Here is a 27,075-nt window from a genome sequence, read left to right as displayed (position 1 = left end):
GAATGGTGCCTGAGTTTCTCCAACCACACCTACCCAGGGGGCTGGATTAGAAGGTAACAGCCAGTGTCAGATTTTCCAAAGAGCTTCCTTCTCAAACAGGAACAACTGTTGCTTCCAAGCGTCTGCCTCCTGCTCAGACACATGAAGTTATGCTTGTGCTTAAAATGTTTGAAGATCTGAGCCTCAGGTATAATACTAAATCTGCCATTGATGGTGGATAATATCCAGCCATTAATTACAAGAAATCTCAGGAACACTCCCCAAACGCAAACTCTTTGAAAGGGAACAGATAATCTTGCTAAGACCCTTTTGAGTCTTCTGGTTAGGGCCCTGAGGTATTTTAAATCACTCATTACATTCACTTCTTACAAAGTATAATGCTTTTCTGAGTCCCTGTAACACCATCATCTCAAAAAGCACAAGCTGGAAAATTCACCTAGGATCTCAATCTACAGAAAAGGCCCACAGGGAATGCACATATGGAAGAAATCAAAATACAAACAGACATATTTGACTTCTCTGCTATAATGAGAACCATGCAACTGTGTGGCCATGGAAACCAGTGCAGACTTCTCCTTTTGCCAATGCACAGGAAATTTAGCTTGTGCTTGCAAAACTTTGTTTCTGCCTTTCTCGCTATGGGAAAAGCTCAGCAAAGAGTCCTCTCTGCACAGTGATACTGGCCTGGTTTTCCAGCCAACTAGAAACCAGGTGAGATGAATATTCAACAGATTTGGAAATCTTAAGTTGTCAGGTAGTGACCCACTGACCCCTGAATGCATCAAGGGAGAAAAACAGACTGGAAGACTGGTTTCCAGTTTGTCCTGCTCTATCAAGGTAGCAATACACACCTTTCAACTCTAAGGTCTCTTCCCACATCCCTAAAACCAACACTATCAGTTTTTCTGATCCAAGTGAATAAGTCTTTAGACTCCCCAGGAATGTTGAATGTCAGAGAGTCAACATTGCTGGACAGGATGAATGTGGATGAAGATATGGGCACTAAGGAAATCGGGACTGGAAATGTCTAGAAGTACCATGGCAGCAGGGGTGCAACCTGAGTCACATGAAGTGCAAAGGAGTTTTGTCACAGACCCCAGTGCACTCATGGTCCTCCTGCTCTCATGCCTGTGAAAATGTTGTTCAGCATTACAAGACTTTAGCCTAGACAACAGCACAAGACTGTAGTGGTATAAAGGCAGCGAGAGCTCTCAATTTCAGTCCACCTTCATGGGGAAATACATAAAGGAGTCCCAGGAACTGCTGTCTTCAGGGGGACACTACTACCCCTGGGGAACAGTTCTGAAAGCAAGCTGAAGAAGATCACATGAAATCAATCGCTGGGTACCTGCATCCTGTAGTACCATGCTGGTACAATATATACACCTTGGACAGGAGGAGGAACCTCGACTGATGATGGAACAGACTCTCAGAAGGCTTTCAAAGTCTGGCTACCATGAGACGGGAGAAAGGATGACATGCTGAACTGCATGACACAAAGCTGATGTGACAGTAAGGTCAGGTTGATGAATGTACAGGTTCCTTTAACAGCATCAGGTACCACAGGCTGGCTGCTGCCTCAACAGAAGAGGGGACACGTGGCACTGCGACATCAGGGCAGCAACTCTCAGAATCCCAGCATGGTGGGGGTTGGAAGGGCCCTCTGGAGATCACTCAGTCCAACTCCTGCTAGAGCAGGATCACCTGGAGAAGATCACAGAGGAACGTGTCCAGGCAGGTTTTGAATGTCTCCAGAGAAGGAAACTCCACAACCTCTCTGAGCAGCCTGGTCCAGGGCTCTGTCACCCTCATAGTAAAGAAGTTTTTCCTTATGTTTAAGTTGAACCTCCTGTGTTCATCTTAAAGGTCATTCTGATGGCTGCTGACATGCATGGTGGCTTCTAGCACAGCAGCTTTTCAGGAGAAAAGGGCATTTTGCTTGCAGACCTTACAGTTCAACAATTCCAGGGGCTGCCTCAAGCCTAAGTTAAATGGTAACTGTCTTTTTTAAACTCAAAGACTACGCAGAGCAAAAGCCTTTTTGCTGGAGTTCTTGACACATTTCTGAGATTTGAAAGTGACGCATCTCTTAACAAACATGATCTCCCAAGAAATGACTGTGCAGAGACCTGGAAAGCAGATGGCTAGAGAGGAGGTTATGGAGTTGGCTTGAAGAGCTAAACCTCATCCTTGCAAGTAGCAGTTGCCAACAGTGAAAGTGCTCCAACTACAGAAGGGACCAGGGAGAAGCCAACAGATTTCATAGTGTACCTCCACCAAAGAAACCAATCCACTACTTTGATGATGCTGAGTGTGGTGGGGGATGGACACAGAGTCTCCTCCACAGGGATGCCTAGAGCTTTCCAAATGCTTCAGCTCACCTGAATTAAGTATCAGAATTATTTTTTTTAGTAGAGATGTAAAACATGTTGCTTTCAAGGGGAAATGCAAATTGCATGCATCTCCATGCAGCACGCATTCTTCAGAAACTTAAGATCTTCTCTGTTTCAAGCAGAAGCTCACATCCCTCAAACATGAGGCCTGCAGTTATCATTCACATCTCATGCCAAAAGCCACATGGCTATAGATCCACAAAGCCACCTGCAACATTTAGTGCTGGTAAGCAGTGATACCAGAGCTGAGGAGACTGGCCTAGAAATTAAGATATGGAAATTCAGTGTAAAGATCTGCAGGATGCCAAGAAGGGGCTGGTAACTGACAATCTTCCCCTGGACACTTTATACAGAATATATGCTTTTGCCAAGTAAATATCGTTTTTTCAGGGTGCTTGTTTTTGATGTTGCTTCTTGCTTGATTTTGTCTCAACCTTGGCTTGAAGCCCTGCAAAGGCATTTAGTAACAGCAGTCTGCTCTCTTTGATATAAGTGCCAGAGAAGTAGGCATCTGCCAGAGCAATCTAGCTGACTCCCCAGGTCCCTTGCTGGTGAGTGCTACAAGGTGTCCAGGAGCTAAGGCGGGCTGCATGTTCACAGGCACGTACAAATTTGTTTGGCTTACCTCCTCTAGAGTCACATCCCTTGGTCAGACAGGGTCAAGAGGAGTGGGGCCTGCAGCACCAGAGAAGGAATAGCAGATGAGAAGGAATTGCCTTTTCTCTGGAAATCCTCATCAGAGCCATGACCAGGTGAAAAAGCCAGCTGGATTGGTGGCGGCTCTTGCTGGAGTTAGAAGAAATGACCCAGATCTGAACTAGGCATGGACAGAGGATCTACAGTCTCGCACATCTCTGAGGGAGACCACCAAGGCCACTGAATCAAGGAGAGCAGAGCGTGTGCTACCATCCTCTGAGCCCAATGGCTACAGCGGCAATCCAGATCCTCAGTTTCTTCTAGATGCATGCTGCTCCCAGTCACCCAGTCCCATCTACCACCCCAAATTTCCCTGTTGCTCAAGAACAGACAAGCTAACAAACCTGGGGTACAGAGCATGGGTCGCTCCCTGCCCCTTCAGAGCACATGGGGAACATCAGCTTTGCCTGTCACTGTCAAACACAAAACAACGACAAGTGTCTGAGCCAGGAGGCTTGTGTTCATTCATAAAGACTGATTGTGGCCCTGACCCAAGTTTTCAAGCCTTCTACCCCTAAAAAAAAGACAAGACATTAATAACGAGCTGCTTACTCTAACTACTCAGCAATCTGCTGGTATTTCCACACTGTGCTGTAAGCTAAGCAGCTCTGGCACCGTGAGTGATAGGGATGGATTGATCTGAACCAGCGCCTGTGCTTGGATAAAAATCACACTTTGCACATCCCAGTGAACTCTGCAGCCCAAAGAATATGGATGCACCAGGAAACATGATGCCATAAAAATGTATGTGAGCAAACAGAATAAAGAAGTCACATTTGCATCCTTTTCAAGAGAATGCAAACCTGCAGTTAGCTTCATGGCCCTCTTATCTTTTTCATTAAAGCTCCAAATTCTGTTAAGCAGTCTTCCTTCCAGTACAATTTGACTCAGCTGGAAAGCTTCCCACAGTTCAGGGCAGGGTCTTGCACATGATTATTGCTATGCATTTGTTTCTGGAGCTTACCGAAGTGCTATCTGCATATGTTTTGTTCATACCTTTGCCAAACTAGTACAGTATGTAACATTCCCCTACTGCTGTGGGACCCTCCCAGGGGATCGTTTGCTCTGTAAAGTGTACACATAGCAAGATCAAATTAAAGCACAATGAGGAAACAAACTCAGAAACTAGTCTGGGACTACAAAATACACCATCACGGTCGTCTTTGCACATGGCAAGTGCACTTTGCTGTGACCTTTTAGCAATCAGCCTGTGAAGTGTCCACAGATACACAGATTCAACAGTATGGGAAGAGCCAAAGAAACTCTACCAGTTAGGGATAAAAATTCTGAAAAATAACCCAGTATAGACACAAATTACATAACTAAGTTGCTTAAATGCCTCCAGAGCAAGGGTTGAGGTGGAGAAATGCAAACACAGTTAAGGAATACCCATATGGAGTTGGTTACGATCACTGCAACCCTCATAACACAAACTTTAATCTGGTGCGTTTTACCAGCAAGAGAAATGCCTGCTCCAGTTCTTGGATCCAGAGGTCACCCATGTCAATCCTCCTGCAAGCACAACCCCAACATCTGGCTGAGGGTTGTGAAATGACCTTAGGCCACCAAGACACCGAGGTCCACTACCAATCTGCCCAAGGCTTCCATAACTGTGTGTAAAAGACCACAGAAGGATGAAAGCCTGTGCTTTTCTTACCCACATGTCCCAGCTCTTGCATCACTGGCTGTAGGCCCGGGAAGGACTCATGGACAGTGCACAGCAGCTGACAGATCTTCATGGCTAGGACAGACTTCTCCTGGGCTGTGCTCAGAGCTGCTTTCAAGGAGGCCTCTGAACTTTCCTTCTGAGCAGAAATACTCAGTAGCTGGAGAAGTAAGAAGAAGAAAACATCACATGACAGAGATTTTGGGCTGTGAAAGGTCGGGATGGTCTGGGAGTGAGGGCTCATTCTCTTTGTTTCATCTCTACTGCTGGGAACCTGCTTTGAGAAACCAGAAATCTCTTTCCATACAGGTCTTTGCCCCTCCATTGATCTAAGTGCATGAGCTGAGAGAAATTCAGGATTAAAAAAAAGTAACAAATTAAATTTTCAGACTTTCTATTTTGGTACTAGCTCACTTAAAACCACCTTTCCATGGAAAGAGCAGTTCCTCAATGTCTTACAGTATTACAACCTTATCTAACTCACAGACCTCTCTCTCGGTTTTTCACTCTCCCTTCCAAATCCAGACCTGCTTCAGTCCCCCACTGCAAGAGGAACCAAGGCAAGGGTCTCTGCATGCCCATACATACCTCAAATATCAGATCTCCAGCAGCAGCTAAACAGAGCAGAAATGAGCAACCACAGACTGCTTGGTGGAAAAGGCCAGCTCGTTACTAACACAGCCCGTTTTCCTTGTCAAAGGGAAAACAGGCAAGGCACTCTGGATTGCCACACAATCACAGCACCCTCACTGCATCTTCTAGGAGTGTTTCATTCTTGTGTGTCCTGGAACAGCCAACTCAAATGGAAACCCACCCCCTGGCAGCTCTGCTTGCTCTAGGACTTCAGCACCCTTGCAGGGCTGAATCAGTTTTCCCATGTTTGAAGAGTCACATTTTCACCAACTGAGAATCTCACTGGATTTTACTCTCTTTTACCTAAAAATTCTTGCAGAATTTATATAAAACACAAAACACACTCTCACTTCAGCAGAGGGGTACCTCCAGCTTTGGATCGTTTCCCCAACATAAGTAATGTCCCTTGATTTCAGTGCACACTAGATCCTGTCCACCCTTAGAGCCCTGAACCATGCCGGCTGTGAAAGGATCCCCTCATACCTCTTTTACTGCTTCTGTGAGCCCTGCCTCCCCTGGAGCCAAGCCCTCCAGGTCCGCTCTCTGCTGGATGGCCTCCGAGATCAGCTTACTGTGCCGCAGGATGATCTCAATGGCTGTGCTCTCGCTGGTGGCCACTGAAAATGAAAATCAAATGTATTTAAAAGCACAAAACCCCTTTAAAGAGAACCTGAAGGCCTTAGCTTCGCTTAGCTTTGTCCAGCCCCACTCCTGAAGCTGAGCTGTTAACAGCAGGAGTGACTCCTTTAGGGCCTAGGAAACAGTGAGCAAGCACAGGCAAGCTTTGGTTATACCAACTGCAGCACTGACAGCCAGCATCAAACCCCAGCAGACCTCACTTCTCACTGCTTGTCCACCCCAGGCACCTGACTGTGGGCAGGTGAACTCCAGCTTTGTTGCCCACAGGGCCAGCACCCAGAGCCAGGCTCTGCACAGCCTCCATCTCCTGCCCTACCAGACCACCAACCTGAGCGCTCCTCACACTTGCATGAGATTTTAGATGATTTCTGGGGAAAAGGACAGGTTAAATAGCAAAACTCAAAGCCAGAGGCTGAGGCTCTGGGGAGGACAGGGTGGCAGCTGTGCACAGATTTATGAAATGAAACCTCTGTTTTCAGTCTGATGGGTCTCCAGCTGGTTATTAGTGCAGGATGGTGGCCAGCTCTCAAAAGGTTTGCTCATTACAGAATCTGAAGGCATAGAGCCACAAGCAGAGCAGCTGCGCTTGTGGACAGAAGTGCTTTTCCAACCAATCAACTGTTTCACTGAGGACTCGAGTGCTGAGAGACTCATTGGAAGAGAAGAGGCTCCCAACCAGGGAGAGGGCAAGGAGTCAGAAGCAGCTCCTGCCAGCAGCAGGAAAAGCTCAGGAAGAGCATGGGGGGACACCAAGGCTGTTACCTGCTTGGAAGAAAAACTCTGCGCCGGGTTGTTTCCGGATCTCCTCCATGAGCACGCTCAGCGGTGCAGGTTCCTGCACAGCCAGCAGCAGCTGCCAAACGGCAGAGACCGACAGAGACCGCTCCTCCAGCGCCGCTGACACCAGGGAGGCAAAACCACCAGCTTCACACTTCACAACCTGCTCCATCACCTTGGAAAGACCCACAGCAAGGTGCTAATGAGAGACCCCCTCCATCTGCCCTGCATCACACTTAGCCATGACCTTGGCTCACCTCAGACCCAGCCTTCCCTTGATCCCACCCTGCTGAGAACCCAGCTCATGGTACAACCGAAGTAGTGACCGCTTTGAAGTCCAGCCTTTCACCCAAACACATCAACCGTTTCCTTGAGTCACCCCAAAGCCCCCAGATCAGCTACTCTTATTTGCCAGCTTTCAGCTTCATATACATTACCTGCTTCACTGCTGCCATGGGATCCTAAGGAATCATCAAACCAAGTCCTGCTGGAGGACTGCCCCAAACCAAGCCATGACAGGGAGTAAATCACAGAATGGTTTGCGTTGGAAGGGACCCTAAAGCTCATCCAGTCCAACCACCCTGCCACAGGCAGGGACACCTCCCACCTGACCAGGCTGCTCAAAGCCACATCCAAGTTGATAGGGATCTAGGGTGGGGATAAAAGCTCAGCATGTGCTCGCACACACACAGAATTCTCCTTACCGCTCTCTCAGCAGGAGCCAGGGTCTGTGCAGCAGAGATGCCCTGCAGCAGCATCTGTGTGTCCCTGAGGACCTCCACTAGGTCTTCTCTGTATTGTGTCAACAGTTTGGTTCCGTAATCTTCTGGCCTCCATTTGGCTGAATGCAAGTGAATGAAAATAAAAACAGCTCAGCTTGCAGCATCTTGCAGCCCAAATGGCTTCAGAGCCAAAGGAGACCAAAAACTCCAAGGCAGCCAGTTCTTCCAGGGTCAATAATGCTCTGTGCTTTACACTCAGGACACCAGCATTCACCTTCAAGCTGAGGATGAACATGACAAATCCAAACTTCCCCAAATCAAAGACAAGACAGAATATCACCTGTCCATATGTGTCTACAGAAATAGATCTCTGGCACCCAAATGCCTTCTGAGTCTCAGTCCTGGTCTGAGCCCAGAAGAAAATCTCCGTCTCAGGTAAACCGATGGCCTTCTCCGAGAAAACACCACCTCGAGATGTTCATCAGCCTCTTCTGACACCCTGTTATCAAGGAGACTCCATTACAGACTCCTCATTGTAGTTTCATTGCAAGAGGTCTGGAAGTGAGCATCTCCGTTCCACTCCACCGAGAAAGAACTCTGTAACATGCTCTGTCTCAGTGGTGTACGACTATCAAACACGCTGACATTTTACAAACACCCAGATGGTCCAAGGTAATCATGAACTTAGCAGGACAACCCTGAGTTGTCCTTGGTGAAAATGTTAACGGAACACAAACTAGACTTGCAATTGCAAAGCAGCAGTAATATCCTCTTCTCTTCCTTACACTAAAAAAGTGCAACCTTAACTTTATTCCTTCCTCCTCCCATATCTAACTCCAAGCTGGGTCTGCTGAGGTTTGCCCTGATGAATCTGAGAAACGATGACTCTCGAGTAACACCACAATCCTTTAAAGGCACCCCAGTATAAGACACAATGGACTAATTCAAGAAAGAGGAACAGTGTTTACACAGGATAAGGAAGAGACTTAGGCAAAATATATTGTGTACCAAAAGCAGTGTATGATTGTACGTGTCAGCAGATTAGTTGATAAATAAAGCTGGAAATTGTGAAACAGATGAATCTAAAAAGGATTTTTTTTCACTGCTGGAGTTAGTAAATTATTATTTTTGTAGGAGAAATCAAAACACAAAACTACAGTTCATCCAAGACATCTGTGCGTGGGTTTGGGCTTTTTTGTGTGTACTTATAGCTTTTAATCATTTTGGATCAGTACGAAACAGGACAATCTATTATTCGCACAGCACTACTGGGGAGAAAAGCAGCTAAATATGCAGCTTAGTTAAAAGAAAATACAGTCTCTGGGACCCAGAAGACATACAGTGCTGGGCAAGAGGAAGAAGATCTCCAGGATGGAGAAGGAGGCAATGGCAGGCAATAGGAATAATCAATGGAAGATTTTGAGCTAATATGAAAAACTCCCTGGACAAAGGCTTCTTGGAGACATGAATCTACTGCCCAAAGCTAAGGGAACCTCACAAAGCACTTGAGCTCCATAGGGTTTAGCTACGATTTGGATGTGCTCCACATGGATCAGTGGATGGTTTACAAATTAAAAATATTTTCCCTCTTCTCCCATCAGAATGTTTCTGATTTTATGACACAAATTTGGGTTGTAATAAATGTGCTCTCAGCTCTGCTCTGCTGCCATACTAAGGTGAGCTCCATAACCAGAGCATGCCCTGCATCACCGTGCAAGACGTCCTCCTTCTGTTGTTAGCAGGACAGCACGGGACACCAAAGGCTGCCATCAGTGGCTCAGATCATTCCCTTTCTTCATTTCCACAGTAAGAAATATTTGTGCTTCTGTTTGTTCAGGCTGCAATTTGAGGAGATTCAGCTCTGTGTAATTAAGAAATGCTCCTCCTTGGAATGGGTATTACCACTAGATAATTAACCATGTTGGGAGTCTGGCGTTTCAAGAAAGCAATCGTGCTTAACAAATGACAAAGCAAGCTGCCTGTCGGGAATGTTTGCTACAGAGGAAATTATCAACATTATGAGCACAGTTTTGCTTTCTATTAAACACTCATTTACATTTCACTGCATGTTAGTTTAGTTTTTAATTTTTAAGTGACTTGAGAGCTGGTGAAATTTGCCTCTCTATCTGAACTGCTCAGGGGTGTGCCTAAACCCAATCAAATGTGGAAGGCTGTCCCACTAGCCAAAAGATGAGGGCTCACAAGTCCCTGAATCACCACAGGCAGGCAATAAACAATATACCCCCACTAAAACAAAGAGAAGACCAGCTGACCAAGATAAGGATGTCTAATGGTGTGGGACTCCCATCAGCACACTCTGCTCCACACAGAAGACCTCAAGTCCATGACCACAATTTGCAGAAACCCTACCTGGATTTAGGAGAGAAGTACAGCCCAACGACCTTTTCCTACAATCCCTCAGCCACAAGGAATTCACAAAGACAGCGGTCAGGTGAGACATTGCCTGTATTTAATGTCAAGACATCTACAACACTGGGGAAGTTTTAGGTATTTGCTTTCAAAGCCAGCAAGTACCATGAGATAAGTCACCTATAGACCACAGGTGTTACAGATGTCTTCACCTACCAAGCATTTATTACATGAAAATTGTTCTATTTATTATGGAGACACATGCTGCTGCTTTTAAGCAACTGAAAACCAAAAAGTATTTTGACAATGGAGGGAAATGTTCTCCTGTTTTTCAGATATGACATCCTAGTTTCCACCCTATCAGTGTCAAACTCAAGGAAGGAGCCCAACGCTGCTCGTTTCATTGCAAAGCAGAGGCCTTCTTGCTGGCATAGTTCTCTTACTCCGATGCTCCCAGATCATTTTTGTTTGCATTAAGTGGCCATCTCATTCCCTTACATGAAAGTACAATTATAAGAGCACGCTGAGGACCAGACAAGCATCCAAACTTCCCAGCAATTCCCTGAACCAAGCCCCCAGGCTCCGAAGTTTAGTGCACCATACCTTTACCATCAGACATGTTTGCTGTTGTCCTCAAGCTGTCTAGCAGATGGTGGAGACCAGGGAATGACGCTTTCACAGCCCCCAGAAGTTTGACCAAACTTTCTGCTTTCAGGGTCTTCTCTTCATCCACCTTCCTCAGCAGATTGTCCATGGCTGCCCTCTGAGAGCCACCTTCACAGCAATCCAAAACCACCTGCAACAAAGCAGCAGCCAAGAACCTGTTTGTGAGAGCTTCCTGCAAACTCCTGGATGTAAACAGAGATCAGAGAAACAGTAAGAGTATCACAGGGCACAGTACTGCAATAAATCCACATTCACTGCTTCCACTAATTAGATTAGCTGGGAGATGTTACAGACTGCTAGTTACAGGAACATCTAAACACTTCCCAGGTATATCTGACATGTGTCACCTTGAAAACTACCCTGGTGGGTTCTTCCACCAAGTCTAGCTCTTGAAAGTGGCTGACAAGAAAAAAAACATTTTTTTCAAAGGGAACAAGGAAAAGATTTAAAGACAGGATTCAAAATAACATTTAATTTAATATTTTTAGCAAATACTTTTTAAATTGGCAGTCTCTTTTCCCTTGTCTCCTTAATTTTTCTGCTTGTCATGGAAAGGCAGGGGTGGAGAGAAAAAAGACTCTCATTATTTAAATAAGCATCCTATTAATTGAATGATTATTTCTATGACGAGGCCACATGAGACATCTCTTATGTGAGATGCAATCACTGCAGCTTGAAAAAGCTCTAGTATCGCAGTATAATACCTACAAGGCTCCTACAAGGGAAAGCCAGTTGACAAATGCAGGTTGACCTCCTCTCTGCAAACACCGTGCTCCTCAGCATCTGAAATGTGGGACTGGCTGAAACTCTGCAGGGCACCAGCCCAGTTCCCTGCTGTCAGGAGCACTGCACTACACAGTCCCATTAATAAAATTATTAAGATCTGTCCTAAAACTAGTTACATTTTTGCTCCCTTTCCCCTGGTTGGAAAGCTCTTCCACAGTCTCATTCCCCTGTTGATTCTTCTAATTTTCAGCTTAAATTTATTCATGGCCAGCGTATACCCATTTGTTCATGTGCCAACATTATCTTCTAGCTTAAAAAGCCTTCTAAACTCTCTGAGGTGCTTACCCTGCCCTTCTTCTCCAATCTTTTCTGTAAGAGCACGATCATATTCCCTCTCAGTCTTCATTTCACTTGTCTAAATAAGTCACCATTCTTGTAAAACAGCTTCTTCCCTCCCCTCATCTTATGGCTGCAGATCTGTCTCTGCCTCAATATGAATTCACCTTTTTTGAAGAAGACTGGAACTGCACACAGAAACTGCAGATGAGGAATTCTTAATTCTTAGTTCTCGTTACTACATCTAAAAGCATGCCCTTCACTTTATACTATCACATCATTCGATTCTCACTACTTAGCTCTCCAGCTACGTAATTCTTCTCTCTCTTGCAGATTCTCTGTGTGGATAAAAGGTCTTGGTTTTGCTCATCAGCAAGTTTTGCTAAATATGCTTCGGTATTTGTGTGTCAATAACATCGGTGCCAATATTAAGTAAATGCCAAGAATGTCACTGGTAACCCTGCTCCAACCCATCAGTCCTGCCTTCAGCACAACCTGCAGTTAGCTCCCAATAAGATCCATCCTTTTTTAATATCACTGCTTCCTCTAGTTTAACAATTTCCCTCGCATGAAATTCAAATGCTTTGCTCAAGTCTAGATTGAGGCAGAAAAACCCATTTTTTCCTCATCAAATAAAGACTCCAGGTCAGGCAGAAACAATTTACTTGAGCACCTTTTGCTGCTTTTTATCTCTCCCCCCCCCCCCCCCCCTTATTTATTTTTTTTTTCTTACACACTGTGCTTCAGCTACATGACCCAACACATGTCCCTGTGCACCCACAGAGCTGGCTGCCTGGATCACCACTTCCCTTTCCCACACATCTGTTCTGGTCATCAATTGTAGGAACCACTCTCAACCCAGAAAACACAGTAATAAACCTCTTCTCATTATTCTTTTTCTTTACTTGATCAGACAGACGCTTGTCAGTTGTCTCAATATAGGCTGTGATGCCCGCAAGACTCTCTTCTTACCACTAAAGTACATTTCTTTGCCTGTCGGACATTTCAGCCATTTCTTGCAGGTCCTAATACTCTTCCCTAAGTTATTCATTCACTCAGGTCTGTAACCTCTCCCACAAATCCTCTTCTCTTGTTGAGGATGCAAACTTCAGACACTTCTCCTACCTTTAACATAAAAGAAATTAATCCAACAGCTCCTCCTGTGCTCTTATGAGTGGCTGATCTCATTAATTAGTTTCTCTTTTCTAAAAATCTGTTCTTTTATAGCCAAAACTCTGTTAGTGAGCCTGTTGGCATATCCTCCCATCTAATTCACACTGAGTTGACTCTGAATCGCTCAAACTGAAGTCACCTTATAAGAGAACACAAAAAGGGGCACAAGAGCAGCATTTTTGGGGGTGCTCCCGCTTTAACCTACTGATGTTCCCAGGCAGGTGTTGCCAGGCACAGAAGTTAGAGCCCCATTTTGACAATACGCAGGTGGCACAACTGGAAAACATCCCATTGCAAGCAAGACTTCTCCATCCCCCAGCATATCCAGTTAGAATTGCTCCTGCCATGGCCAGTAACCTTGCTTTTGTTGTCACTGTCACCTGTCTTAGCTCTGAAGCAGTGTGGTGGGAGCATCAACCCGTGTAGGCACTGGAGGCAAAGGGGAGGGAAAGTTCCCACTAGAAGAGGGCCTGGGCAGAAGGAAAGGATGAGGGTTTTAGCAGCTACTCTGATGCTCCAGGTTCAGGGCTGTACCATGGACAGGTCGCTCTGAACTCTGCGATGCCCTAAGCCATGAGACACCATTCATGAGGTTACCTGCTCCTCCTTTGTATCCATGTTTATGTTTTTCAAGTGATAATCTGCATCCAAGTCACCCCTCAGATCATCCGACCTACCTCCCCACATTACAGACACTAATAAAGCCATAAAGTTAAGCACTCAAAATAGAAATGCCAGGTAAAAAGTTCTCCAGAAAACCAGGGATTTACAAAGGGGCTTTACAACACATCATGTAGTGGCTTTTGAGCAAAGTAAAACAGACTTGTTCCATACACAGCTTGGACCAGGCACAAAAAGAACCCAGTTGCCCAGAAAAAAGGCTGTTACACGTAAAACTTGCATCTCTCCTACTGAATAAATGTGTAGCTAATGAAGCAGTGACTGCAAGAAAAAAGGAAAGCCTCATCTTTATGAGCCCTTGGAGAACTAGATCCTATCTCTGCCAGCCCAGAGCTCCCATGCAATGCAGGATGAATCAGGTAAGACAAAACCTTCTGAGGTGGCTGCTAATTCCATCTTTGTTTTCCCAGTGCTGCACCTGAGACACCAGAGATCCCAACCGCACACATGCCACAGGCCCACCGTTTTAATCAACTGAACTTCTGAAACAATTAACCACTTTTTCACTTGTCTGGGAAGAAAAAAAAAAATCGAAACAAACAAACAAAACAAAACAAAACAAATAAACCAAGCCTGAAAAAATGGGGACACCCACACCCTGCTCAAGGTCAGCCTACACTTGGCAATTTCTGCCCTATTTTCCTGTGTCACAGCAGGGAAAGGACAACACACTCAGCCTTGCCAGGGTGCTCCCCAAATACATTTGTTACTTGCTGGGAACCTCTGGGCTAAAACTAAAGTACGGGGGAATCCCAAAGAGAAGCAGATTCTGTATTCAAAGCAGGGTTTGAAGACCCTGCAGCAAATAGAGCATACAGTGACTGAAAAGGATTAGAAAAAAAAATACTGAATAACACTACCCCTTCACCAAATGAGGCAGGAGCCCCATAGTAGATGGTGATGCAATTAAAGGCTGGATCCTGTGTCCAAGGAGCAGAATTACGATGGCAGAAAGGTTTTAGTTTATTGTTGGGTTTGTTGGGTTTTTTGTTTTGTTTTTGGTTTTTGGGGGGTTTTTTTGGTGGGTTTTTTGTTGTTGTTTTTTTTGCCAGTGGGAAGAGAGATGAAAAATGGCTGGATTTTAACTACTTAACTGCATGAAGGCAAAAAGAACAGCGCCAGGAAAAGGTGCAGCCTTTTAAAGAAAGGCCATGCTGCAACATGAACAGGCATCTATGAAAAACCCTAATCCCCCCACTGCTGATGCAGCTTTCACGGCTAGGAGCTCAGCTGCAGGCAACCCCTTGCAGAGAGCAGCAATATCCCCAGCAGATGCTGAGTCCTCTGCTGCGTTCACGCTTTGCCTTCTCCTCTTACATCCTCATTGCAGGCTCAGCCATGCTGCTTTCAGAGGGGAAATTTCATCAGCTGCCAGTCACACCCCAGCCCACGAGGATAAGGTGGGCACCTCTGTTGGCAGCACCTCCTCTGGCCCTGCTGCACCCATACCCAGAGGCACTCCACAACAGGCACTTGGTCAGGGACTACGTGCCAGTGAGCAAGACAGTAACTGAGGGACGCACAAGATGAGCAGAGGTTCTCAGCCCACCCGTCGTGGCTCTGGTCAGGCTCACTCAGACAGAAAGCAGACATGGTTCATGCCACTGAGCACGACAGTGCTTTCCACTTGCTACAATCCTGCATCAGGGGAACTAACTGATGTGACAAACTAGGACAGGAGGTCTGCAAGCTGTGTACCAAACACAGCATGCTAGGGCACCCTACAAGTTTCAGCTGCACGGGCAGCGTAAAGCCAGCTCCCCCCAAAACACACAAAAAAGCAGGTTGTACACAATATTCTGTTCATTATGGCTTCTGCAAATCAGCATACATAACGCAATTGCTTACAGGAAAGCAACAGTCCTTCCCACCAACAGCTGTATTCAACATATCAAAAAGAAAAATAAAATCAGACAGTGGATGTGCTACTCCTGCAGGCAACTGTGTGATAAGAGTTAAAGAAAAGAATTAAAGCTGGGAGAGTCAGCTGGAAGGCAAGCTGATGGCCACGTACATAAGGTAGTAACTGGCAAGCAGGCAGTACAGAGGTATCAGTGGTTCTGCTGAAACCAAGCTCCACTACAGAGCCTTCTCTGGGCTCCCAAAAAGGCATTTTCAGGGCCTACAAGGAATATCAGGCACCTCCTCTGCCCCAGTTCACTCTAGTCCTGAGGCTGTTTTTCAGAGCCCAGATTTCAGTATTCCCAGTTGCATGCACAGTTCAGTGCTGCAGGACCCAAGACAACACACAAGAGCAGCCCATGCTGTGCAAAGGGGAGGTGAAATTGCCAGGTGAGGCAAGCACATCACTTGACAAACCATGTGGTACAGCAGTGCAGACAGACACACACCTGCCCCTCGCCCACAGCGGTCTCCTTATCTCAGATTTTTTTTTACCCGCTTCTCCGAGGCAGTCAGGAATCCTTCTTCTGCTGCCTCCAGGAACTCTACGATAGGGCTCAGCTGTGTCACACTCTGGATCAGCTCCTCCCTGCGCCCCAGCAAGCAAGCGGTCAGCGTCTCTCCCTCGTCTGTGCTCTCTGGGGGGAAAAGGATTCAGAAACACAAGAGAAGAAACAAGTCAGTCTGAAGGAACTGACAGGCTCCTGAAGCGAGTGAGACTCTGTGAAAGATCTAAGTGAATAGCAAAGCTCATCCCAAGCACAAGCAGCAGAGGAAAACCACTTTACTATTCTCTTTAAACTCTATGAAAGGAAAACGACTCATTTATCTAACAGAGCACAAAGCCATGAAGCAAGCTGGAGGTTAACACCAGGTTTGCAAGGCCACTGCTTTGTGTCAGACTCGAGTAAGAAAGGAGCTTTCAATCCTGAGGCTCAGCTGTGCTCTGACCCATGCTGGCTGCGCAGCCATCGATCCAGCCCTCCAGGCAGCGATGGGGAGAGCCCTGCGCTGCCTGCACCCCACTGCTGCAGGACAGAAACACCCTGGGATCTTGGCCAGCACTTGCATCCAAGTAAGGATGCATCCCAGTAAGGATGCAGGGTTTTGGAGACCTGCTTTGCCCATAAAGTTGCCCACTCACTTTGCCAGAGGCTGCACCTACATCTGTACCTGCTTGCTGCAGGGCTTCTCCGCTGCCTCCTTCCCTTTCCAGCAAAGCCGCTCTCAGCTCGGGATTCACATCTTGAAACAGCTTCAGTAAAGACACAAGGGTCTGAGCATCCAGGGTCTGAGCATCCTTCACTTCGCTCAGCAGCTTCTTGAACACTGGCTGCTGCCCTGCCTCTGCCAGGGAGGCAACCAGAGCCTACGACAGAGCAAGCAGACGCAGGGAAGGTTTTAATAACAGTCAACTGCCCCATGCAAACCAGCACAAAAAGCAGAATCCTGAGGGTTCTGTTCAGGGGACAAAAAATTACACAAACCAAAGAAATAACCGCATAGGCACACGCACCACTGAACTCGAGTTCACCATCTCAGGGAGGGAGGGCAGCAAGCCCTGCCTGCCAGCCCTTATCTTCACAGCAAGTCCCACAAATCAGAGGTGGTTCCAGCACCAAACACCTCTGCATTTCTTCCCTATCAGCCAAATGCCAATAAGTCTAAGGGACCTAATAAATGATGGTTTAAACACTGTTACTTTGGAAGTGCAAGGCTAGGGCAGGGGATACTCAATTTCACGGCAGAAACAAGATCACTTGCATAGAAAGCGGGGAGTACTTTAAGTGGGAGTCAGGAATTCCCACCCCAAGTCACAGTGCATCTCAAAGAGAAAGCTTCGGAGAGGAGGCACACAAACCGAGCACGTCTCGGGCTCTCAGCACGCCTGGCAATCACACCCAGAGCTCCAAAATCCACTCCAGTGACCCGAAACAGCAACCAGAGGCAAACATGCCTGTGCAGTTATGGAAATAAAAGGAAAAGAAATAAGCTGTAACTCTTGCTCCCATTTCCCCGGAGCCCTTTAACGCTGTAAATATTGCCCCTGAAGACACACGCTCCCCAGCTCTCCAGGAGAGATGCCAGCCTCTCAGAGCAGGCGTCCTTTATTGGAGACTCCAGGGATGCTACAAAAGTACCTTTGAAGTGGAGAGCTTAGCCCAGCTCCAGAGAGAGCGGCCATTTTCTGCTGTCATTGTCATTTTTATTTCTATGATAAAAAGACTGAATGCAACTGCTTGGGGCCGCATCAGGGGGATGGTGGACTTGCTTTTCCTAGCAGGTGTAAACGCTCATATATTAGGGCAGCGTGACAGTGCGGTGACCTACTGCAAAGAGCATCCGCAGAGGGGAAGCTGCAGGAGTCCCAGCTCTTACTCGCTAACGGCGTTTTTTCTGCCAAACAGAGAGACGTGGACATGAAGGGCTCTGTTATAAAGGAAGAAAGGAAGATGCCGCAGACGTGCTGAAGAGCAAGCTTAGAGGTATTTTTTAAATGCAAACATTAATTTATAATGAGACTTGATAACCGGATCATGTTTGTTCTCAAGGTTTGCATGCCTGGCCCCTTCCAGATCAAAATGATCCTGTAAAACACAAAATATCTTGACTCTCACTGTCCTAAAGGTGCTCAGCACCCTGTCACATACACATTTTTACTAATATGGATGAAAAGTAACTTGCACTGTCACAGTATTTTCTTTTTTCCCCTCTTTTTTATTAAAATCAGCACAGCATTGCTACCCAGAGCTCCAGATAACATCCCTTCCTCAGTGCATGGTTTTGGTTAATGGAAATGAGTTTTCAGAAACTGAAAGGCTCTGCTATTTATAGTCTCTTTCCGGAAGACCTTTCCTTGGACACGTTGCTCAGTGGGAACAACAGCATTTTAGCATTGTTTGGAAAGAGCACACAGTGCATTTTAGGCTTACTCTGAAGCTCTAATAACTCCCAAAGATCCTGGTAAAAATGGAGAAATACTGATATGAGCTGGAACCTCAGCTTCCACTTAGTCATAATGTGCCCACACATTACAGCCTGATCCATCAGGCTTTCACTGCCTGGGACACTTGCAAAACCCTTCATGGCCACACTGGTACAGGTTAGCACACACCCAGCTTCCAGACTGGAAGAAGAGACGGACTCCTCGAGCAGGGATTCCTGCTTACCAAGATCTGGCTTCAGCCTGAGCTGTACCACCAAATAGGTTCAACATCCACTGAGAAGTTGGGTTCCAGTTGAGGGTGTCAGTTCTGGCGGCCACAACACTCCTGACTCAGTACCGCAACGGTCACACACCATGAAACAGCCATCCCCATCTCAAAGCTCCCCTGTCCATGGCAGCACAAAGGCAAGCACTGAACAGGAATCCCTGCAAGTAACACTGCAGGAGGTACGTCTATCTCCATGTCATCTCCAGATCTTCCACATTTTTCCAGACTTCTTTCCTAACACAATCAATTCCTACACTGCCATGTCCCTTCACCCCACTGCAGGACCTCTTGCTCTGCCCCACTGCTCCTTACTATCCTTTGCTCCTTCCAATGTCCTCTGGCAGGGCCAGGACGATGCATGAGGCTGCGCATGCAGAGCCACAACCTGCTCAGCAAGAGCTGAGTTAGCACTGTGTCCTCCCAGCCTGGCACTCTGCTCCCTCCTCACACCAACTCACAACACTCCTAGGAAAACAGCACCTCTGGGACCTCCTTCTCCAACATTATCATGAGATTTAAGTTTTTCTGGGTGGGGACAGGCATGCCCAAAGAGCAGCTGGTGGATGATCCTGCAGGGAGTGACCCTGAGCTGGGCTGAACTCAGCTGGTGTGTGGTCCTGAGGGATGTCTTGGGACACCAAGAGGACCCTGACCAGATGGGCAAGTAACGCCCATCCCACCCAGGACTGCGCTGACCTGTGACTGAAGAGGATGGTGGGGAGAGAGAGAGCGCAGGTCAGTGTAGCCAGGAGCCCAGCTGGTCACTAGGCTCTTCCCTGCAGGTGGGTGAGCAGGGTTACAGCTTTTTCTTCAGTGAGATCATGTCTCGGCAAAAAGCCACTTCAGTGACTGAGTGATTGCACTCAAGCATCAGCTTTAGAGCTAACACAAGCACCCAAAGGGGCAGTGGGGTGGGATCTGCCAGACTGGGAAGGCACGGAGTTTAGGGGAAGAGATGAAGCTGGTTACCCCCAGACCCCTCCCCCCCAAGCCGAGGAACATTCGGTTACAAGACTCACCCCTGAACATGGCAAGTCCTGTGCCTGTACCCCAATGCCACCTTCATTCCCCGAGCAGAACTGCAAAGTCCCTGACTGTAGGAGGCTGGACACTGCAGGGAAATGTCCAGAGACATCATCATCATCATCATCAGTCCTCTGAACACAAGCTGCTTTGGGGTTTTTTACCAGTTAATTTTCAATGTGCATAAGGTGCAGAACATATTAAAAAGGCCTCTGGAAACCTGCACAGACAGAGCCACTGCCCGTAAGGTCAGTGGCATGGACAGCACAGGGACTGGCTCTACACATGTGGACCACAGAAAAGCTCATAGGCTATGACCACACCATGAAGCCCATGAGCTATCGTTGTGTGTACAATAATCAGAGGAAAAACTCTGTTCCCATTTCTGGTTCAGATATCTGAAGTGCTTTTTTTTTTTTTTCAAGCCTGCATTTGTACGTGACTGATGAGGGAGAGCCCAGCATCAGGAAGGCTCCATGGAGAGCACTGACCCCTGCTTGCTCCACACAACAGGAACAAAAGCTTAGCCCAAACCTTCACACAAGTACCCCAGAACAGGGGAGGGAAATCGTTCTCCAGCTCTCCCATCACAAAATAAAACCCTCAAAACCTATCACTCCTAATCAGGATGCAGAAGATAACAGGAAACTTCTGTCTTCTGCCGCATCCAGAAATCCTTGCAACTGCAAACGAAGGACGACAATAATTGGACAGGCCCATAGGCAATGGAAATGATCCACAAGCACAGTGACATTTATTCTACGCAGGAGAATCAACGCTCCCCCACTTCATCTGAACCCAGTAGCAGAGGGAACAAATGAGCTGTGCAATAATTTGAATTGAGTTTCTCTAAGAGAGCACAGGAAGATAAGACTTGACACCAGCAAAGCTCTTCTACGCTTCCCCAAATTACTGCAATTTCAGTCTTGTTCTCATTTCCAAGCAGGTTTCATCCAGGCCAGAACCAAATTAGATAGGAATAGTTTATGTGAGATACAGAGAGAGACACAAAAACAAAAAACAACCCCAAAATCACATCTCCCTACTCAGAAAAGCAAAGTGTTTGCATTTTTCAGCCCAGGATGCAGAACATAACACCAAACCGGGAGAGAAGCAACAGTTCTCACAAAAACAAGCCCTGCACCACAAACGTCTTTGGGGAAAAGCCCCAGGACGCAACAAATCACCACTGGAGGCAGCAGGAAACAGGGCAGCAATACCAGATGGGAGCAAGGGACCCACACAGAGACAAGCTCAAGAGCAAAGGAATAGAAATACAGAGGCTACATCCAAGGCAAAATCCCACTGTAAACAGAGGAGCCTGAACACCAGGACAGCCTTGGTGTCTGCAGGCAGGCTTGCAAAACCCCCACAAACACTCGTAAGCCCCTACCACTGCCCAGGCTTTGCTGTTCAAAATCACTGCTTGCCTATAAACCACCCATAAAAGGCTCCTGAGCAGGAGGGCACGCACGAGGGATGGGAATCTCCCTTGTGGCAGGGCACACACAGCCAGCAAGGCTGCTCAGTGCAAAGAAACAGCATCTGACCAGCTTCCAGACTGAATTTTACCTGCCCTGAGGCACGTAAGAGACTTCAAGCAAATGACTGGCAAAATAATACAAAACAAGGGGAAGGGCAGGGGGGGGGAACAAAAAGGAGAGAGAGAAAAAAAAAATCCATTTACGTCTACCACTGGCACAATCTCAGCCTTAATTATGCATCCTCAGCTGGGCTCTTTGGAGCTGAACCTGCACTTTAAGCATGACTTTAGGAACACACCGCTGTGTTTTCCCCCACCCCGAAGAAAACACCAGGCTCTTGTGGAAAAAAAGCTACTCTGTCCGCTGGAAACAGAACCCAGGTGCAGTGCTGGTGCCCACAGGTCCTGCATGTACCAGAGGGGAGCTCAAAGAGGGACAGATCTGGCCAAGCCCTGGCTTACAACAGGCTGCAGCCCGTCCCCCATGCTGCCCTGGGGCTGACACTTTTCATGCCTGTCACAGCTGAGAAGTGATTTTTCAGGAAGGCTTAAAGAAAATCCATTTCTCATTTATTCAGTGCTTATTTATAGCTGCAGAAAAATTGTCCAGCTGCCATTTTGCAGTCAGACACCCAAACTGTCTCCAAGCTCCGCAACCTCTTGCTTGGCTCCTGCTGCAACAACTCGGGAGCGCAAAGGTCCAGGCATTCCTCTGCGAACCTCACTTGCCGGGTCTTGGAGGTGCTGAAGAAACACGAAACAACAGTTACTGCAAAGCCATAGACAACGGGGCTGTAACACGGAGCAGAAGCAAGGCAGCACGCCTGCCTGGGCACTTTGCAGGTGCCGTTTGTGGAGGCAGCACGGGGGCAAGGAAAGGCACGCCAGCATGGGCAATGCCTGCTGGCACAGGTGCATGGAGCTGCCAAATCCCTTCTGGCAGCACCCACCCACATTGCACAGCACCCTTCCAGGCTCTGCTCCAATTGCCAAGACGCAGGATAGGTAAAACCTTAAACCTGATACATTTTTCTCATCAGGCCAATGAACAAACATGCAAAAACCTAATCCTTCCTGCAGCATGCAGGCATGCTGAGAGCAATGCACTCACAAGTGCTTGTCAGCCCAGCCAAGCTCGAGCTTGCTACTACAAACATGAGCTAGAACCCACATCTCCCTCCAAAAGCCCCAGAGATGTTAAGTTCAACACCATCAGGAGGGTCAGCAGCTAAGGGAACACCGGCTTCCCTCCAAGAAGATTTAAAGGCTCATCAGAAAAGAAACCTGCACTTCCCAGCTCAAGGGAATTCTCCTTCCTGTTGTCATCCTTTTTCCTTTTTCTCTAATAAACACATTGCCTTGGGTTTTTAAAAGCAGAATGGCACCACCGCCAAAACGTCCCGCATCCCATGGTCACACTGTTACTCAAGGGACAAGATGACTTGAATCCAGACAGCTTCCCACCAGCAAGCACATGGAAACCTAAAGAGCATTGCAGCCCCTTGACCTACAGAACAGCATTTCTCAGCTTCAAAAGGTCAGCTAACCACAGAGTCACTGAAAAGGCAGCAATAAAACAGCTGCATTCATTTTTCCACATACAGAAAAGGTATACAGGGCAGTTCATGCAGCCTGCTATGAAGAATGCTCTGTCAGAAACAGCTGGGGTGAGGAGAGCAGGCACAGTCCCATTCTCACACCGTAGTGGCTACAGATTTTTCAGACCCTGTGATGGTGCAGCATTGCGCAGCCAGCACAAGTGCACACCCAGATCGGCCTCAATCATTTCCAAGCTCTGTGTCCTCCTGCACCACTGCAACACCAATACAGACGTGGCTCTGAGCAGGTACAACAGCTGGTATCTGGCTACCGTTGTTCAGAGTCCAGAGCTCCCTTCAGCATTAACCACACACCAGGCGCAAATACCCCCTCCAACAGTAACTCGAGCATCATCCAACAGCAATGACTGCTTCTACAGGTGCACATCACCTGGAGAAGCACCTCAGGGAGGCACCCCTAAGCCCCCTGTAGCACCCCCCACGAGAAGCCTGCCATACACAGAGCGGAGCAGAAGCTCTGCAGCACGCCCTCGCTGAGGGCTTGGGAACTATTTTGGGATCTTGTATGTCAGTCGTTTACAAGTCAATACAGTTCCCGAAGCAAATGCCATTAAAAGGAGGCGAGAAGTCAGCACTGGAGCTCTCCTACAACACAACAAAGACATCTTCAGGACACGACATATACTTCTTTACCTATGTGCACGAGCAGCTTCCTCTTACAGATGCTTCTCTCTGGGGTGTTGCACAGGTAAGAATGAGCTGCCCTTCAAACAACCAGGCACCAGAGTCCCAATTTCTCATGAAACAATTTCCGAAGCAGGGCACAAACTGTTCTAGCCCTCAGCAGCATGAAGAAAAAACTTGTATCATTTACCCAGGTAAACACACCTACCTCCTTTTGAGAGGCATCAATTTCTCTGCACTCTTCTAGTCTTTTCAGCACAGCCTGGGCATCAGAAAGGGCCTCAGAGAAAACACTTTCATATCGAAGAAAGAAATCCAGTTTACAGCTTTTGCTCTCTGCTGCTGTGTAAGAGAAACAAGATGAGTTATTTGCTAATTGAAGGGATTCACAGAAAGCATGATGTGATTGAAAGGCATCACTTTGTAACCAGCATATTGGCTATAATAGCCAAACTGTGACTCACAAATCCCTTCTAAAGATATCACGCAGCCTGGAGGGAAAACCAACAGTTTATTTAGCACCAGTTCTAAATGGAACATTTATTTTAAACCCAGTACAGCCTCTGTTTTCCTCCCATGCTGAACAGGAGCTTAAGGGATAAGGTACCATTAGCAGGCAACTCTGTTCACTCACTGTTACGCAGATTGCCTTATCAACCTCACGTCCTGCACTACCGCAAAACCCACTGTACATCAGATGCAATCGCATGCACGGGTAAGAAAAGTTTTGCTCAGTACGGTAAAGTGGGGAGAGTGAAGCAACTGCAAAGGCCAAAGGACAGTACTGCATAGTGCCAAACGATGAAAAACCCTGCAAAAAAGGAGGACATGTCCATGCCACTCCCAACCCAGGGCAAACTAAAAAGAACACAGAAGAAAAGATTTACCCATAACGGGAAAACCTGAGTCAACTCAGTTGCAAATAAGAAGCAATGCCGCATCCAGATCTGTAAAGTCTCACCTAAATCCCTTGCTTTGTCTTTCTCCTCCAGAGGCTCAGCAAGCTCCTCTTCTACACAGCCATCCTGCTCGGCATGGGCAGGCTGACCAGGATGAGAGCCCGAATCCTCCCAGAGGGATCTGGAGTCACTTGGCATCACATTCTGGTGAACCCAGATGTGATTCGTGGTAAGTTCCTGTCCAGGAGGAGAAACATCTGCTTTCATTTCTCCTTCCACAGGGCCAGAAGGGGAAACTCTCTGAGGGAGGAGGGTATCTGTTTTTCCTGCAGCAGGTTTTTCAGACTGGAGCAGGCTAGCAGCTTCAACGTGGTTTCCAGATGAGTCTGCTGCCTGGCAGGAGACTTCTCTCACTACCTGGTCCTGAGAAGAACAGCTGATGAGGTCCCTGAGGAGGTTTTTGCAACTAACAGCCACATCAAACATCTGCAGACTATCTGCTACAGAGATTACTTTGGTGAAATTGTGCTTCCCCAGTGGGAGTTTGCCACTGTACAGCATCTCCAGCAAGAGTGCAAACTCCTCAGGGGTCACCACAGAAGCATCGATGGAGATGGTGTCTGTGTTGTCCAACAAGGATTTAAAAAGCAGGCTGGCAGCAGCCAAAACCACCTTGTGTGCTCTAAAATGAACATTCCCGATGAAGATGGTGCAGTCGCAGAACTGCTGCTCTTTGCAGAGAGCATACAGCTGTTGCAGCAGCTGCTTGCTGTAACTGGGGAGCTCCATGGCACCAGGGTCTACTGGCCTTCTCTCGCCGTGGTCTCCATGCTGCTTTCACAAAGCCCAGCTAGTGAAAAAACAAAGGATTGTGTTAGCACTTTGCTTGGATAGGTAGCAAGATGGAAAGAAAGAGTAAACAAAAATTACTTTCCAGTTTACACTTCCTACTAGCTTACTATGCTGCAGTTCAGTGGTTACAGCAATGAAAGGGCCCCTTCCGAACTTACACTCCCCAAATTCAGAACCTTACCCCACTAGAGCTGAAGAGTCTGGATACTGCTCAAATATAAATACTTCAGAAAGAGCTTGGGAATGAGTACCGAGTCCCAGGAGTTATAAAAAGGGAAAGAAACTCCCTGATGTGCCCGTGATAGAGCTCAAGAGCTGTGAATGCTCTTCAGTTCAGCCACTGGTGCTGAATTCAGTAGCTAGTTTCTGAATGGGCAGGTGGGGAAGCAGCGCAGGTAGCAGCGCAAGCTCTTCAGACCATCTACCAAACCCAGAGGAGAATCTGAGGTGTGGGTTTTGACCTGCAAAGCTCTAAGTGGTTTGAGACCAATTAATTTTCTCCCTCCATCACTGCCAAGATCAGCAGGGGCACACAAGTGGTGGAGATAGAAGTCTGCTGGCAGCCCAGGACCTTCGGCACCTCCTTCCTTAGCACACCACACTCCTCTAACCCATCAGCTTAAAAGGGATGTGACATGATCTGTGTCTTTTCTCCAAAGCAAAAGTCCACAGCTCTAATCCCATGTAGCAGAGCCTCCCTTTTACTTTTTTCCCCATATTGTAGTAGGGAGAAAAACACAAGACGTCTGCCAACAGAATTTTTATCCCTGGGATACCTGGAGTTTTTATCTAAGCTAGACAAGATAAAGATGTTACTGCCTTGTCTACACACTAGGATGCCTAACAGTGGTGCTGGCAATGATGCTGAAACAAAACAGCATGAGTGCTAAAGGAAGAGCACCTGGATGGACACGATTTACATGACCTTCAACTGCTCAACATTTTCACACCCAGCTTCCTACTCTCTCATAAAGAAACAAAGTAGCACTGCCTGTCATCAGGGCACAAGCTTTAATGAGCCAGCGCTCATACACCACCTTGAAGCACTGCCTTGCACAAAAGCAGGCTCAGAGCAACTCCTAGCTTGCACCAAAAGGCAAGTTGCAAGCAGATGCTGGGCACAGATTGAGTTGGCACCTTGCAGGAGCGAGATGCCAACCCCTCTGAAGTTCAGGCTCTGTAGGAAGCCTGACCTCCTGTCCACAGGACTCGGCTGTCCTTCTGCATGGCACTGCCTGCGGGAAGGCAGGAGGAGCCACCAGATCACTTCATATCAAAGCTACAGATGGTTGAGCAACTGGTTGGTGGATAACACCCGAACATGAGAGCTCTCCTGTGCAGCCAAGAGCTCTCCTGTGCTTTAATGATGAAGCACTACATAACTTGCCTTTCAGCCATCAGGATGAGATCACAGATGGTGTTGACACCACCTCAAAGCAGAGGTGTCATGCTCTCCATCTGAATACTTTTGAAGTGAGAGCACCAGGTAGGTGGGTCCTTTTCTGGAAGACAGGGAAAACTAAGCAGTCGCTGATAGCCCACTTTCCTGCTTACCAGGAACCAGAGCTTCTCCGGGCCCATCGCTACCAAAGGCTGCCTGGTCTGCAGCTCATCTCTGCTACTTTGCAAGTACCAGATCCACCCCCTCACCCACACAAGGCTGGCCACCTGCGCTTCCATCCTATTAAACATGCAGGCTCTGCTATCCTCCCACGCTGTTGTATATCAAGAGTAACCAAGCTGCCATCAGCAGAGTTGCTGCTGGTCGTGGGAGAAGAAAGAGACCCATTCTTTTTGCCAGGCTCAATGTAATAGCAGTTTTAGTCCACCCACTCCTTCCCTAGAGCTCAAGGACTTCCAGTATCTGAGATGAAATTGGGTCTGCTGGTTAAATAATAATAGCTGTGGCTCTTCCTACAAAAGGACAAGCAGGAAACATCGATGTCCTGGAAGAGACGTCTGCTCACTTTGCCATGAATA

At 47.2% G+C, this 27,075-nt stretch overlaps 1 protein-coding gene across 1 annotated transcript in view; it reads right to left on the bottom strand.

Moving 5' to 3' along the window:
* ZBTB40 (zinc finger and BTB domain containing 40) overlaps window positions 1–25,032 on the bottom strand; it is a 31,134-nt gene extending 6,102 nt beyond the window's left edge. The window contains exons 1-9 of the mRNA XM_010189254.1: window positions 24,306–25,032; window positions 23,553–23,686; window positions 16,554–16,749; window positions 15,876–16,018; window positions 10,500–10,692; window positions 7,509–7,645; window positions 6,790–6,979; window positions 5,872–6,005; window positions 4,747–4,915 (exon numbers count right to left, since the gene is read on the bottom strand). Of these exons, the coding sequence (XP_010187556.1) occupies window positions 4,747–4,915; window positions 5,872–6,005; window positions 6,790–6,979; window positions 7,509–7,645; window positions 10,500–10,692; window positions 15,876–16,018; window positions 16,554–16,749; window positions 23,553–23,686; window positions 24,306–25,032 (2,023 nt within the window). The remainder of the gene's footprint in view (window positions 1–4,746; window positions 4,916–5,871; window positions 6,006–6,789; window positions 6,980–7,508; window positions 7,646–10,499; window positions 10,693–15,875; window positions 16,019–16,553; window positions 16,750–23,552; window positions 23,687–24,305) is intronic.
* Window positions 25,033–27,075: the final 2,043 nt, after the last annotated feature.

Source organism: Mesitornis unicolor, unplaced genomic scaffold (genome assembly GCF_000695765.1).
Source record: "Mesitornis unicolor isolate BGI_N332 unplaced genomic scaffold, ASM69576v1 scaffold23527, whole genome shotgun sequence".
Lineage (NCBI taxonomy): Eukaryota > Metazoa > Chordata > Aves > Mesitornithiformes > Mesitornithidae > Mesitornis > Mesitornis unicolor.
This window is presented reverse-complemented; position numbering and strand designations above follow the sequence as displayed.